The following is a 16347-nucleotide window of genomic DNA, read 5'->3' on the forward strand; positions in this document are numbered from 1 at the left end:
ACTTAGTTTTTTCTTTTTGTGCTGGCAAGTTTACTGGCTGGGTAGTCATCGACTCTAGTGATGGTGCCACTCATGTGGTAAACAATTTACATACTTGTCAAGAGGAGATTTAAAGGTATTGTTCTAAGGGGTTTTTTTTTTCTCTCTCTCTTTTTTCATTTTCTTTCTTTTTTAGATTTTTAATCAATCAATGAGTTTTTGTTGATGGGGTTAATTCTCTGCAGCTTTCAGATTATGTCTAGATATTGTGTTTCTAAAAGTTGAGATTGTCGAGCTACTTTTACCTTTACCCACTGTAGTTGTCAATCTAGCTAGAATAAAGGATTTGGATATTGATCTTCAAAATTAATTTCACTTCAGGTTTTTTATTGTTTATTTGTCATGAGATTATTGGTGTTCTATTCTTCAATGTTGCTCTGTTTTGTAGGTTTAATCATGCTCTAAGGTCAGTTGTCAATATTATACAAACTTCACATATATGGCTCTGTTTTGTTTTTTAATTTTCTCTTCTTTTATAGACAAGATATCTTCATTTTTGGAACTGGCCTGTCAAATGGGGGTGGTGTCGGGATCTCCAGTCTTTTATATTTGTATTTGAGAGACATAAAAATGTTGGAATTTTTTGTCCTAAAACTCGTAGTAATTTGTAAATCATATTCTGTTCAATAAAGTTGTTTATTGAGAAATTAAATATTATAATCTTAAATCCAATAAATCAAGTTCCAAGGCTATTTCTGAATAAACTTGAACTTTATGTGTAAACATAAATGTGGATCAAGTTCGAGTATATAGCCTAAATAGTCTATAGTATATAGCCTAAATAGTCTATAGTATATGAAATAAAGGTTGAGCGCCTTATTTAGAGAAACTATGGATGCGGCCCACTTTGTAGTACAAACGAGGTGATCCTAATCGTTCATGTAGAGACATGAAAGTGGGGGCATCCTATGTAAAATGTTTACATAAGACTGAACCATGAATTAGTCTTTTTTACGTTATAACACCGTTTACTGTTTAAAACTGACTATCTCAATTATTGATGACCTAGGTAACTTAGTCTTAATCCTGAGTTAACTATGAACTCCTGTTCACACGAGATTATCCTTAGATCTGCATAGGTGAGGGCAGCTCATCAGCGTTGGTCCAATAAGCCTCCCATTTCAGGGGTAAGATTGAGTGGATAGTTGGGAACATAGGGTACAAGATGGAATTCACTCCTACCCGCTTTAGGGTTAGTAGATAGGTTGTTCTCTTAAGCACTGAATCCAAGTCTTGAACAAGGACGAGAGGGATTAAGTTTATAGGTTGAACCTTAAACCAATTATTCAATAGTGGATTAGTGGGACTTAAGGAGCAAGATGTAATCTTGGGGGTAAAACGATATTTTGACCCAGCCAAGGTTACGAGCAACCTGTGAAGGATTAACTTACTGATTATGGTTTTATCAAATGGACACAAATATATCTATAGTGAGGGGAGTGCAACTACGGGACTTTAGTGGAATGACCCGTTAGTTAACGAATGTTGATTAACTCGGTTTAAAAGAGTTTAGCTAGTTAATCTTGAATCGTTGGAGCCCATGATCTATAGGTCCATTAGGTTCCTCTGCTAGCTCATATGGATTAAACTTAGAACAGTGTGATGAAATAAGTCGAATTGTTCGAATTGGGAGAAGAAAGGGAAACCGACAAATATAGTGATATAGTCGTCGGTCTTCTAATTAGAAATAGAGCTTTATGTTTTACATACTATAAGTATGAATGCGGATTCATACTAAGAAGCTCGGAATTGATGGAATTGGTCAAAAATAGTAAAAAAGTCAAAATGTTGACTTTTGACTTTGAAAAGTCAAACTTTGACCGGCCTTATATTCAAATGTGATTTGAATTTTGGAAAAATGAATGTGGATTCATGCTCGGGAGGTTGGAATTAGTCAAGACATACAAAATGGTAAAAAGTCAAAATATTGACTTTTGACTAGAAATATCTAATGACCATTTTACCCTTGGACTAAGTTAGTGGGAAAATACAACATTTTGTTGGATAATCCCACTAACTCTTAGTGGGATATGTGGCTATATGAGATATAGACACCTAGCCCACTAAGTTCCACTAATTGTTAGTGGAACATTAGGTGTTGAGATTTGGCAAATGAATTGCATGCATTTTTGCATGTAATTAGGTTATAAATAGAGGTGTTTTCAAATGTTGAAGAACTTTTGCCTCTTTTATCATTTTCATCATCTCAACAAAAGAAAAAAAAACCTTCCAATCCCATTTTATCTCCATTACTTTCTACACCAAAATTGGGTCCCACAACCCGGTTCTTTGTCTAGAGGATAGCAGTTGAGTACTAGTGGTGGTCTCGGTTAGAATTGGTAAGAAGATATCAAACCTTTTGAAAGCTTCAAAGGTAATATTTCTTAAAACCCTAATTTGATTAGTTTATGGTTACATGTTAATTGTGGCAATTATGGTAGAAATTCGATTCTTTTTCCGCTGTGCATGACTTAGTTCTATCAAAAAGGTGCATTGTTGGATATCTCATCCCATCTCGTGGTTGATGTTGATGAGATATCCAACAATGAATCCTTCGTATAGAATGAGCAGCATATTAACATCAATCATTCGTATAGAGAATTAGTTGTCTTGTATAATAAATTAAGGGCAAAATGATACGTTTCTTTATTTATTTCATGATAGTTGGTTTTGCAACTAATGTAACTGTGGTCTATCACTAATAGTATTTAAATATAGATCTCATTAATTGACAACATCTTATTCTTTTTCTTTTTTACATTCCTTGTGCTTGCTACATAGTAAAATTTTATGTGACTGTTTGCTATATTTATGTTGTACTCTCTTTAAGCGAGTTATACTCTCTTGCACTATGATGTATGCTTATATTCATGTTGTCTTTGTAGGTTCAACTGGAGCTGACAACTTCATGAGTATTCCTTCAAAGAAGTTTATCTAGACCATCAAAATACATTGGCTAGCATGGTTCAAGCAACAAAGAATATTTTCAGAGATGAAGACTTACCGGTTGGTTGTTTATGTTTGTGTAGAAAATCATGTTATATGTATTCTGATGGAATTTACACTGGTTTTGATTAAGGGCTGAAATTTCATACTTGTAGCCAACATGAGCTTAGCTCAACCGACACCTGTATCTTCCTGTGGACAAGAGATCTCAGGTCCAAATCCCTACCCAGCATTTATTATAATCGACAATATTAAAACAATGACAATTTTTTTATAAAAAAGCTGTCACAATTGGCCTATTGTCATTTGATTTTATAAAACTAATTGTCATGACATATCCTTGACATTTAAATTTTTTCATAATAAACGAATTTGCGACATTTTTTTAACTGTCGTTAATGTAGATACCGTATTTTGTCCCGCCTTTTTATTTTTTTCATTTAAAGTTTTCCATCCCTATTTTTTCTCAACCATCCCCTACTTTTGTTTTTTTCTTCCTCGTCACGCTTTGTTTTTCCACGCTCCCACCTTCTTCCCTTTTTTCTTCACTCCACTTCACTATCTAAAACTACTCCACTTCACTGTCTAAAGAAAAGAGACATTGCCCTATAAAAAGGGAAGAAGAAGTTTTGGGGGGAAAGAACCTTTTGCATTTAAGGCATATATGTTGGTAAGTTTTTTTTTTTTTTTTCTGTATTCATACTTGATGATACTGAGTTAATTATTTGGCACCCACATGAGTGTTGTCTTAATTAGACATTTAAATCACTCATTAATTAGTTGTTGTGTTAATCATTGACTTTTCTAGTATTAAGTTATGTATATACCTATTATTGTTGTTTCATTTTGTCTGATAATTTGCTAGGCTCCAAAAATCAATGACTTCATCACCTTCAACAAATAAAGGTTCACAAAGTCCAAATATGAGTACCAACTCCAATTGTAAACCCAATTTCAAGTCCAACCCACACTCAACACCACTTTAAAACCAAATTTCAACTTCATGCTCTTCAATTGATGACAATTTGATTGTTGATTATTATGTTGTTGTTGGTGAAAGTATTGGAATGATCTTTAAAGAAGATATTGACATTGGTTGTCTTGAGATCACCCCCAAGTTGTAAACTCGGGGTAAAGTTCCTTCAATACCGGGACAACTTTGTTATGAGTTTCAAAATTAGGGTGATACATTTAGGTTTAATAAGTAGGAATATCTAAGTTTTATGGCATGTTTACTTGAGTTGTTTATTTCATTTCTATTCTTTTTTCGTTTTGACATCTTTAAGAATATTTATACGTATGTATATAAATTGACATCTCTAGCTAAGAATATCTAGATTCTCTTAATTTATGTTTTTTAATTCATTCATCAACTCTCTTCCTTAAAAAGTTTCTAGAATTTAGTATGGTAAACCAATGTAGTATATTTAGTGTAATTTTCAAACGGTTGTAAAGTAGAATTGTCTACCAATATCATTATAGCATTACATTTTAAGAACTATTTATGAGTTTAATCTCAAACAACAATCGGAAGGAAATTAATCAATTAAAAACAAAGATACTTAACAAACAAAAATAAAATGTTATGAGAAAAAAATACAAGCTAAACAATAAAATAAAAAATGAAACACAAATGTCACGTGCATGTTAAGAACTAGTACATATTAGATATAAGCCGATGTGCATTATCTCCCAAGTCGGACATCAAGTAACATCATTTAATCAGTACCGGCCCATTGTTAAAAAAAAAAAAACTTTTGAGACTAAAACATGCTAAAATAATTTATACATATATAGTTCAATTGGAAAGGAAAATTTCGAGATGTAACCTAATATATATTCATTATTTCACAATTATCTTAATTTCAAGATTTTTTCCATTAATAAGATTTTGCTCATTGTTTTGGAGGAATTTCAGCTTATAATGATTATTTTTTTTTTACAAAAACTATTATTACGAATTTCATTGTATTTAATTATAATTAAACGGCTGTTAAGTGCATTGATATTTTCGTAGTTATTTAATATTTTGTTTGTTTGATTTATTTAATATTTATACTAACTAAATAATGAAACCTATATCTCATAGAATTAGGTTAATTGTTATTCATTCTAAAAAAAGTATGTGGTTTTTTTTTTTCTTTTATTTTTGTTGCCTATCCATTTTTTTCGATATAAGATTTTTCCAACGATTCAGAAACATAACAAATTTTTTGTTTCCTCCTCAAAGAAAGAGAACAAAACAATAGAGAAAAGTTGACGAAATAGGTTTGGAAGAGGATTATGTTCGAGAAATGGCATACATACTAGTGGTCTAAATACCATACCATTCTAAACCCTAATAGCTATATGAAGTTGAGATTTTAAATATGGATACATTTTTGCTACCGTCATATACTGAATATTTTCTTTAAATAATAAAGAAACATACCATCTGGTGACAAACAAATTTTGAAGATTCGATACAAAATCTTGAAATACCCTCATGTTTAATATAAAATCAACATTTTCACATTTGGAATATTCAAGGATAATATAATTTAGCGTTATACTTTACACCACAGTTAGAATTAATGCAGATTTTTCTTAATAAAAAAAAAGATAATTGGCAATTAAATTGAAATCGAAGGAAGAATGGGAAGGAAATAAATGAGAGAGAAGGGTACATATATGGTTATTAAAAATAAATCTGCAAAATCTTATTTAATTTCGTTATTTAGCTTTGATATAATTAAAATAAATTTGATGGGCATATTCCCAAAAATTGTAGTGATATTGATACTCACAAATATGGATATGGATTGAATGAATTATAAGTACATTGATTATGTATTTATGTATGGTGTGTTGTACCTAAATTGAATTACGCATCTCCTCAAGATCGTCTGTTTCCGTAATTAACTCCATCTCCTAATTTCATTTCCCTCTACCCTATATATTTATTTAAGGACTATAACATAATAAACATATCATATTTCTCCATTAAAACATATCAACACCTTACAACTTTCTCATTATGCTCACTCTCCATGTCTTGATCGAGATTCTATTGAAGCTTCCTCCACTTTCTCTATTTCGATTAAAATTTGTGAGCAAATCGTGGAATGCTTTAATCAACGATCCTACATTTATATCAAAACATCTCTCACTTTCTCTTCAACAAAAACACATTATTCTCCAAGGTCGTCTCGTGAGAACCAACTCTAAACAATTTGTACATTCCATCCTCAAATTCCCCCTCCATCGCTCTTTGACCTCTATTCAAGACGTCCATTTTGCATTCGACGAGGATCGATCTGTGTCTCTTCACGATGTCAATTTCGCTGAGGATTCTGCTCATTTACGTATGGTCAACCATTCTCATGGCTTAGTTTGTCTACGTGGGTACGATGACGATATTTTTCTTTGTAATATCGCAACTAGACAACTCCGTAAACTTCCACCCTCAATTATTTTCCAAGATATAATAGAAAATCAACCTGAGGATGTAAACATGAGAATGTATTTGGATTTTGGCACTGAGGGATTTTGTTACGATGCAAAATCTAAGGATTTTAAAGTAGTTAGAGTCGTTCGTCCATATTTAATAGAAGATTATGATTTTTATATTTCTCCAAGGGTGGAAATCTACGATTTAAGCAAAGATAGATGGAGAGAAATTGATGCTTCTGGTTGTGAAACTGTACATCACAATTCTTTGTTTGACATGTATCACGAAGGAAAATTTTACTGGTGGGCGTATAATTTTACGTTTAATTTTGAAGACCCAACTAAATACATGCCTGAAATAATTCAAACATTTGACATTAGTGAAGAGGTTTTTGGCCAAATTTGGTATCCAGAGACTATGAGAAGGAAGGTGAAGTCTAGCCGTCAAAGTTTAGAGATTTTGAATGGATCTCTTGTTCTAATTGACTATTATGGGCGGAATGAGAAATCGTTTGACATTTGGAAGATGGAAAAGGATGAATTTGGTGCTATTTTATGGCTGAAGCTATTGACAATCGGTCCTATTTCTAAAATTGAGTATCCATTGTTGTTTGTGAGCTCTAATGAACTTTTAATGGAATGTAAGGAAGGAGAGCTGATTTTGTACGATATCAAAACTGGAGAGTACAAAGAGCTTCCAATAAAAGGGTATCAAGAATTGGAAGGCACAAATAGTATGAAAGCTACTTTTTTTGTTAAGAGTTTGTTGTCGGTAGAAGGGGGAAAGGTTATAAACTATGAATTTTAGAATTTTTATTTCTATTTGGTAAACAAGTTATTTTTTTTTTTTTAAAGTTATTAACTATTACACATTTATATTTACGTTTTAAAGCTGCCTTTTTTGTTTAGCATAAGTTATTAATATCATTAGGTTATATTTCAAATTGGTCAGCAATTATTTATATTAATTTCTATAACCAATTAAATAAAATATTGTGATATAAATTTTAGACCAAATTTATTTTATTATTATTATGTTTTTATGAAGATTTTTTATTTTATTTCGTGTTACACTCACGGTGAAAATAATTAGAAACTAATTTTTAAAATAATAAAATTAACTTTAAGTATAAGCATTATATTTACACATTTAAATATAAATGAAATGAGAGGGGGAGATGCGAAGAAAACACACAAACCCCTTCATTATTTATGTAAGAAAACACACAGCAATAAAAGTAAAATAGAAATATGTCCAAATTTTTTTAAAAAATAAATATTTAGTTTGAAAGTGAAATATAATCCTATAATAATAATAATAAGGATCATAACCAACCCTATGTCCGACAAAGGTTTCCAATTGCATGAAACATAATGCAAAGAGAACAACATCATTACTATTTCCTATCACAATCAATATATAATTGTCCATGTAGTTGAGTACTAACTTTATATTAAAATGTTCTTTATTTCTTTCTATTAAAATGTTCTTTATTTTGCCCGTAAACTTCCACCCTCAATTAGTTTGTCTACATGGGTATGATGGTTATATTTTTCTTTGTAATATCGCAATTAGACAGCTCCATAAACTTCCACCCTAAATTATTTACCAAGATATAATAGAAAATCAACCTGAGGATATAAACATGAGAATGTATTTGGTTTCTGGCTTGGAGGGATTTGGTTACGATGCAAAATCTAAGGATTTTAAAGTAGTTAGAGTCGTTCGTCCATATTTAATAGAAGATTATGATTTTTATATTCCTCCAAGGGTGGAAATCTACGATTTAAGCAAAAGATAGATGGAGAGAAATTGATGCTTCTGGTTGTGAAATTGTACATCACAATTCTTTGTTTGACATGTATCACGAAAGAAAATTTTACTGGTGGGCGTATAATTTTACGTTTAATTTTGAAGACCCAACTAAATACATGTCTGAAATAATACAAACATTTGACATTGGTGAAGAGGTTTTTGGCCAAATTTGGTATCCAGAGACTATGAGAAGGAAGGTGAAGTCTAGCTGTCAAAGTTTAGAGATTTTGAATGGATCTCTTGTTCTATTTGACTATTATGCGCGGAATGAGAAATCGTTTGACATTTGGAAGATGGAAAAGGATGGATTTGGTGTTATTTTATGGTTGAAGCTATTGACAATCGGTTCTATTTCTAAAATTGAGTATCCATTGTTGTTTGTGAGCTCTAATGAACTTTTAATGGAATGTAAGGAAGGAAAGCTGATTTTGTACAATATCAAAAGAGCTTCCAATCAAAAGGATATCAAGAATTGAAAGACACAAATAGTATGAAAGCTACTTTTTTTTTGTTAAGAGTTTGTTGTCTGTAGAAGGCGAAAATTTTATAAATTATGAATTTTACTATTTTTGTTTCTGTTTAGTAAACAAGTTAATTTGTATTTTTTTTCTTTTTTAAGTTATTAACTATTACACATTTTGCTAAAGTTCTTTCAAAGATTTTTTTAAATATCCTACTTTTAACTTTGATCTTATAAAATGTTGTGTTTGATAGAGATAAATATCTTTTTGTAAGATCCAAAATATTATTTGATAGTTAACTTTTATATATATATATATATATATATAAAACCCCTTAAATATTGAGATGAATTTTATTAATTTTGAAGTTTGAAAATACAATATATATTAAATAATGCACTTTAAATGTAAATTTGGTTTATGTGGTTGTGTCTCCTTACTATAGTTTATTGGTTGCAGTGAAAATGGTCTTTAGGAAAAGAGATAAGGTCTACCCATTAGTTTATTGGTTGCTCACATTGACATTGATTTTACGAAATGGTCATTACGAAGAGAGAACATTTTCTACTATGAATTTTACGAAAATGGTCATTACGAAGAGAGAACATTTTTTGCTATGAATATTGTGAACTCAACTACGCAATCGAATGAGAGATCAATAGATGAATGATTTGTCTTATATTGAGAAAGATTTATTGGATGAGTTAGATAATAAGTTTATCATAGATAATTTATAATAAACTTATCATGGATCGATTTCAAAACATAAAAACTTATAGAGGACAATTGTACTACGTATTAAATTAATTAATTTTTAAAGCTAATTAATATTTTTTTAGTGTTTGTTAGATAGTGCCCCTATATGAAATTTCTAGATCTGCTGTGATATTATATTGTTACCATAATTGTCCTATTATATTTATTTAGTTATACTTATTTATAATTTAAAACAAAAAAACAAAAAACAAAGTGGGGAATTTTTTCCCGAACCCAATCCCACACTGAATTCTTGTCCCGTTCCTAAAAAATATTGGTAGGGATGGAGAATGTGATAGAGACGGGGACGGGTGGCATCCTCATCCCTATGAATATCTCACTTAATGCCATTAATAATATCCTTTTAAAAGGTAGATTTTCTTTTAAATTAATTATCATATGCAAATTCTATTTATAATTTATGATAAAAAGTATTGAAATTGAGGCATTTTTAAAAATAGCAAAGTAAATTAAAATATTTATGAGCTATAGTAAAATGTTGGATTCTATCAATGATAGCTTTATTTGATTATAGCACATCAATCACTATCTGTGATAGAATTTGGTATAGATAGTAAATATTTTTTTTGGTAAAATTTGTTATTTTAAAAAATTTATCTATTAAAATCATGTTTAAGAAAAGAAACAACAAATGAATTTAAAAGAATAATTTAATATATATTTCAAGTACAACATGAAAAAATATATATATATAAAAGAGGGCTAATATATATGTATTTATCGGGTGTATTTTCTCCTTAACATTTTTTTTCTAAGCATTAAAAAAAAATTAAACACTATCAAGCAAAGAAAAGAAAATTGTAAGTCATGTAGATATACTTCAATTTTTATGTAAGGTTTATTTTTAGAATTTAATTTTAAATAAGTGCATTATTTTAAGTTATACTTTTTTTTTTCAACTAAAATGCTAAACACTATTTTAGAATCGGTTGGAAAATAAGTTATTTAAACAACATGTGTTGGATTGGGTTATTTAGTTTTTTCACCTAATTTTTTAAATATCCTACTTTTACCTTTGAACTTAGAAAATGTATGTTTGATAATGATAAATAAGTTGGTGTAAGATTGGATCTACCTTCTCATAGTTAAATTATATATATATATATAACCATAAATTTTGAGGTGAATTTTATTACAGTTCAATACTTATGGCTTTCCTTCTATGTTTGGAACTTTTTAAAATAGTTTTTAGAGAAAGGTGAATTGATGGAGTGTAAATAAATTTACATGATAACCATTATATAAAAAAATACTTTATTTATTCTTCACATAGGTGTAAATAAAATCGAAGGCCTTCTTAATCCCTAGTTCGTTCAAAAGTTATGGAAAGAGTAAAACGTATCTCTCAATTTGGGACCAATGATATTCTTTGTTCCAAATTCTTATAACTATTTTATGCAATGGGTCCTATGTTTGAAACGACGTGACTAAGAATTCACATCAGCAGCTTCCATTTCCATTACCACAGGCAAAGGCATGAGCAGTAATATCTTCAACTAGCCGATTCAGATTCCGATGAGATGAACCTCCTTCTTCTGCCGCCTTCTTCGCCTTCTCACCGTACTCTTTACATCTCTTTCTCCTTTCTTCACTTCCATCTCCATCCATCACCATTTCAATGGCTTCCTTCACTTTCTCCCTCTTCACCACTACCTTTTGCACACCTCCCAAATCTCCAACTGTTCCCTCTCCAACACTCACACCCACTTTCAGTATCTCCACGATGAACTTGTGGTTGTACAGTTGATCTGCAAACAATGGCCATGTGATCATCGGCACCCCTGCGGATATCCCTTCAACGCTTGAATTCCATCCACAATGTGTCAAGAAGCACCCAATTGCAGAGTGCGAGAGTATCAGAACTTGTGGAGCCCATCCACGTATCACTAACCCACGCCCTTTTGTTTTCTCCTCGAATTCATATTCATCCATCCATTTGACTAGAGCTTCGGTCAGATTTGCTTTTCTTATCACCCAAATGAATGGTTTGTTCGATGCCACCAATCCCAATCCCAGCTCTTTGATTTGCTCTGTACACAGATTGCAGAGACTTCCTAATGACACGTAAACCACCGACGACGGCTTCTGTTCGTCCATCCATTTGATGCATTCATGGCCGTCGATTATCGCTTTGTTTCCTCTTTCGGCTTTGTCAAGCTCGTTGTCGTTGGAAAGTGAAAGAGGACCAACGCACCATACTTTTTCAGGGGATTCTCTTCCTTTTATATACTCTGTTACATGCTCTGGCTCCATTTCTTCAAACACATTTACAATTACGCCATACGATTGCCGATCAACCTCCCACATTCTGAAACTATATTGGATTAAGTAATCATCGGTGGATGTAAAGATCTGGGACCTGCGAAACTCAACTTGAGAAGGGAGGCCTGGTAAAGTCAGGAATTCGGAATCAGGGTTGGAGTTCAGAAATTCATAGTTAGTGGTTAAACTCCGCATGCAGAGCAGGAAGAAACAGCTTAAACTGTAGAAAACGAGTCTGGGGACGTGGAATTTCTGAGAAATATCGAAAGTCCAAGGGATGCACATGTCGGAGATGATGCAATTGGGACGAGGGGTGAGTTGTTCGAACAACTTTTCCGATGGTTGGTGAAGGAGACTGATAGCTCTGTAGAATTGGGATATGGAAGCAAGTGAAGGTAGCAAGTCGACATTCTCGCAGCCTTCTGGGAGGCCGGTTTCTTGGTGGCTAGGGAATTGGAGTTCACGGACATGGATTTGATGGCCGGAATCAATGGCGCGAGTGAGAACAGAGTGGAAGCGAGCAGAGTTGAGAGGAGTGGTGACGATGGTGACAATGGCTCCACGGCGAGCTAGAAACTTGGCTAGGTCGATCATGGGGATCATATGGCCTTGTGCCATGAAAGGGAAGAGAAGAAAATGAGGTGTTCCATGGGTGTGAGAATCCATGGGAGGGCTAGCTCAATAGACGCACAAGGGGGTGTTCACTGCCATGTCTTAGTTAAGAACTTATAAGGCTGTTGATGATTAGTCAAATCTTTTTCTCGGAACTTTCATAGAGAACAATTAAAAAAAAAAAGTGCGTGTATCCCAAGCTCAACTTTTCCCCCAATCATTCTATCGAAATTATTACATCATAATTTAAAAGTATTTTAATTTTTGATTTAAGAGTAAGATATAAGATGTATTATCTTCGGTTACTGCTTCAAATTAAAAAGAGTGTGAGGTCAGGGCTTGCATCAGCATTCTTGGGTTATTCCAAATTGAGCTATGCGTAATGCCAAAGTTGGAATTTAACTGCAGGGATGACAAAGTATGGATTTGTTGTATTCTCATACTTCTCGTTGGAATGTTCATACGAATTAAAGCCTAATAGACAAACACAACTTGGCTTCATGCATTGTAATGTCCACCAATTGCTAGTAATCCACAAATCATTGTAGCAGCAGGATACGGGTAGTTTTCTTCAAGTTAGTTCTCTTTTGGAGTTTCATTTCTCTTTTCCTTTTGTTTTCCTTTTTTTTGTTTGTTTGATTCATGTAATGATAAAATAATAATCATCCTTGTGGTTGTCAAATTATATCATAATTAGGAACTACCAATTATTTTTATTTTAGTTACTTAGTTCCAATTCCATGTCTCAAAGTAGTCCATAAATTAGTTCATTTTACCGGCCTCTTGTCTAATTATTCACCCACACAGATTGTCCTCCCTAATGCTTTTGTGGGTTTTATAAAAGAGACGACTTTGAACTTTGGTTTTTCCCTAAAATATATGTATGCTATTTCCAATGTTAGTAACACATGGATGTTTCCTAATTAACTATCCTTGAACTAATATAAACTCACTTGAGTGCTATATTCCAACAATATAAGCAGTAGTCTTTGGAATGAATATTGGGACATGAAAATAAAAAATATATATTTTTTCACATAAATTATAAAGTTTTGGGTAATTAGAATGGATAGCAACTTTATGAATAGAAATTAAGTATATAACAACACTTTTTAAAAATTACAAATATAACAAAATACATAAGTCATAGTTTGACCAATTTTTTCAACATGCATAGTCTAACAATGATTTAGAAAATTATTAATAAATTTACACACATTTTTGTTAAATTTGTAATTTTTCTAAAATGTTATTATATATACTAATATTTTGAATTTAATTGTTTTATTTGTAACTAAACTCTCAGATTAATTTTTCGTTTTTTTTATAAAAAAATATGAGATCAATGCAACACTTGGTAGATAGATTTCAGATTTGAGTTCATCACGTTTTGGACGATAGAACAACATTTATCGTTCACTAAAATACAAAATTATAAAGAAGTTTTTAGTGTGATTAGTTGATAATTTTATTTAATTAAAAGGACTGGATTCTAATTTTAATTAAAACTATTAAAATTAAATTGAGACATTTTTTTCAAACTATATGACCAAACTTTCAATATTCATCTTTAATTGGTATGTACAATTTGGACTTGGGATTTAAATGTTATTTTGTTTAAAAAAAGAAGCAAAGTTGACTTTAATTAACCTAACAAAAGGATAGCTCCTGCACTTTTATTATTAGTTCATTATTTTTGTATTTGTTTTTAAGTTTACGTGGTAAACGTTGAATAATAAATTTTGAAACTAATTACAAATTGCCACATCATTTATTAAATTGATAGTGAAAAATGTAAATAATTGATTTTGTAATTAATTAAAGAAATTTATATGGGTCCCAAATTCAAATTGAAAACATAAATTGGTCAATTATGATAATATCACATGTTTTCATCGTAACCGTGTGATCAAATTAATTATTTTTGTTCAATTAAGTAAAAAAAAACAAGCTTAATGGACACAAATGGTAAACATGGACCAACCAGGCTCAAACTCATAAAGCACGCCAAAAAACTCTATAAATAGAGGAATTCTCCTCATTTATAAAGGTTGAAAATTTTTTAGTCCAAAAGGTCTAGAGAGAATTCTCCTAAGAGCTAGAAGACTCTTTTAACTCTTGAAGTCAACCATCAGATACAAGTTTTCTTCCAAGATTCCAACTTCTCTCAAAAATTGAAGCTCCTTTGAAGATACAAACTTTCTTCCAAAACTTTAACTTCAAGAACATCACGTACTCTGCTTACACAAATAAAGCATAAGCATCAAATCAAGAGAGAATTAGAGGATCAAATTCTAGAGATCGAACCACATCGCATCAAATCAACAAAAATACAACATCAACTCAAATTCAACTCCACGAATCCAAATTTATGCTAAAGTCTCGTGCGAACACTACTGACAAGCAATTAATGTAAATTAAGTTAACTATTTAATAATTGATGAATAATCTTAATTAAATAACATTGTAGCCACCTATTTCTATCCTATCCATTTTTTAAAAAAATAATATTAGTAATAATGGTTAAACTTATTTATTTGTTTGTTTATTTTTAAAAAAGTAAAAAAAAAATAGTAATAACATAATATCTTATAATATTTTTTTTATCATTTTAAGAAATAAAAATAAATCAATTTATTTTAAAAAAATCTTTTAATATCACATTTGTACTATTTTAGGAAAAAAAGAAATAGATTTGTTTTAAATAAAATCTTCTAATATCACTTTTATCATTTTACTAAAAAAATCAATTTTAAACAAAGATATTTTAAAATATTCATTTGATTTATTAATTTATTTTTACAAAATCTCAAAATATCACATTTAATTTACTTGGTTTATTTTAGGAAATTGAAAATTTATTTTATTCACATAATATCAAAATTTGTCGTTTGGAAAAGACAGAAAGTTTCTTAGAAAAAAAAACTTCTGCTTAGAATTTTTTTTATTATTTAGAGCGAATCTGTGTGAATTTTTTTTGCAAAAGGTGATTTTTTTTAAAATTTCTTTTCGTTACTTTATCGTCTCTACTTTTTTTTTTTACTTTATCTTAAGCAAATCAAATCGCATGTTGAAATAAACTTAGTTGGATGTTGCATTTGGTAGAGATTTAATCCCAAGATTCGCACCTTATACAACAATTAATTTGTTTGAGATTCGAATCCTTATTTTTCTTTTCTTTTCTTTTTAAAAGAGAAAGAGAAAGAAAAGAAAATAAAATGTAGGAAAAATTTAGTATTTTTCTACTACTTTTCTTCTTTTATCATCATTTTAAAAAAAATATTTAGTCTTTTTCTTCACTATTCTAACAAAAATAGGAAGAAAGAAAACGACATCAGAAAAAAGGTAGTTTTTTTATTCGTATTTCATTACTTCAACTCTTAACCTTTATTTTCTTTTCTCTAAAATATAGAGAGCAGGAATGAGAATAAAATTTTTTTTATCATTATTATCGTTATTACCGTTATTATTATTATCACCATTTTATTATTATATTATATTTTATTACTATTACGGTTCTTCTTTTTATTTCCTTATTTTATTTATTTGTTATTATGTTTCATTTCTTTTACTTATTCACATTACTATCATAATTATTGTGTTTAAAATTTTTAATGTTTTAAAATATTTTCAATTTAAAATTCTTTATGTTTTAAAATAAAAATATTTTTTAATCATTGAGCAATTTTGTCTCTAATGTTATAATTTTTTTTTTATGTTTTTCAAATCCTTCAAAATTTTATCTATGGTTTCATAGGGTTTCTTTAATCAATCTTTTCTAATAACTTAATCGTTTTCTTTAAATAAAATCCTACGACAGAATGTAGAAAATTTGGGAGTCTGATTTTCTAGATTTCTTGAGGTGAGAGATCAATATCTTTGAGAGTCCGAGATTTGATCATAAGAAAAAATGAATTTAATCAATATTTTTAAAAAATCTTTAATCGTCAAGGTAAAATGTAAACATAATGGTATTAATGACAATATATTCGTGTCAAGTGATAG

General features: G+C 30.3%; 2 protein-coding genes across 2 annotated transcripts; one reads left to right on the forward strand and one right to left on the reverse strand.

Annotated features, from left to right (window-relative positions):
- The first annotated feature begins 5970 nt into the window (after window positions 1-5970).
- On the forward strand, window positions 5971-7222 carry LOC116402465 (F-box/kelch-repeat protein At3g23880-like). Its single transcript, XM_031881721.1, has one exon. It carries the CDS (start codon window positions 6002-6004, stop codon window positions 7220-7222), a length of 1221 nt encoding a protein of 406 aa, XP_031737581.1. The 5' UTR covers window positions 5971-6001.
- Window positions 7223-10682: 3460 nt separating this feature from the next.
- Window positions 10683-12539, reverse strand: LOC101214194 (UDP-glycosyltransferase 73C6). Its single transcript, XM_004151521.3, has one exon. It carries the CDS (start codon window positions 12394-12396, stop codon window positions 10909-10911), a length of 1488 nt encoding a protein of 495 aa, XP_004151569.1. The 5' UTR covers window positions 12397-12539; the 3' UTR covers window positions 10683-10908.
- Window positions 12540-16347: the final 3808 nt, after the last annotated feature.

This window comes from Cucumis sativus, chromosome 3, assembly GCF_000004075.3.
Source record: "Cucumis sativus cultivar 9930 chromosome 3, Cucumber_9930_V3, whole genome shotgun sequence".
NCBI classification, from domain to species: Eukaryota; Viridiplantae; Streptophyta; class Magnoliopsida; order Cucurbitales; family Cucurbitaceae; genus Cucumis; species Cucumis sativus.

Excerpts from the sequence above, each read along its gene's own strand:
- LOC116402465 (XM_031881721.1), top strand. The coding sequence starts at position 6,002 with ATGCTCACTCTCCATGTCTTGATCGAGATTCTATTGAAGCTTCCTCCA.
- LOC101214194 (XM_004151521.3), bottom strand. The coding sequence starts at position 12,396 with ATGGATTCTCACACCCATGGAACACCTCATTTTCTTCTCTTCCCTTTC.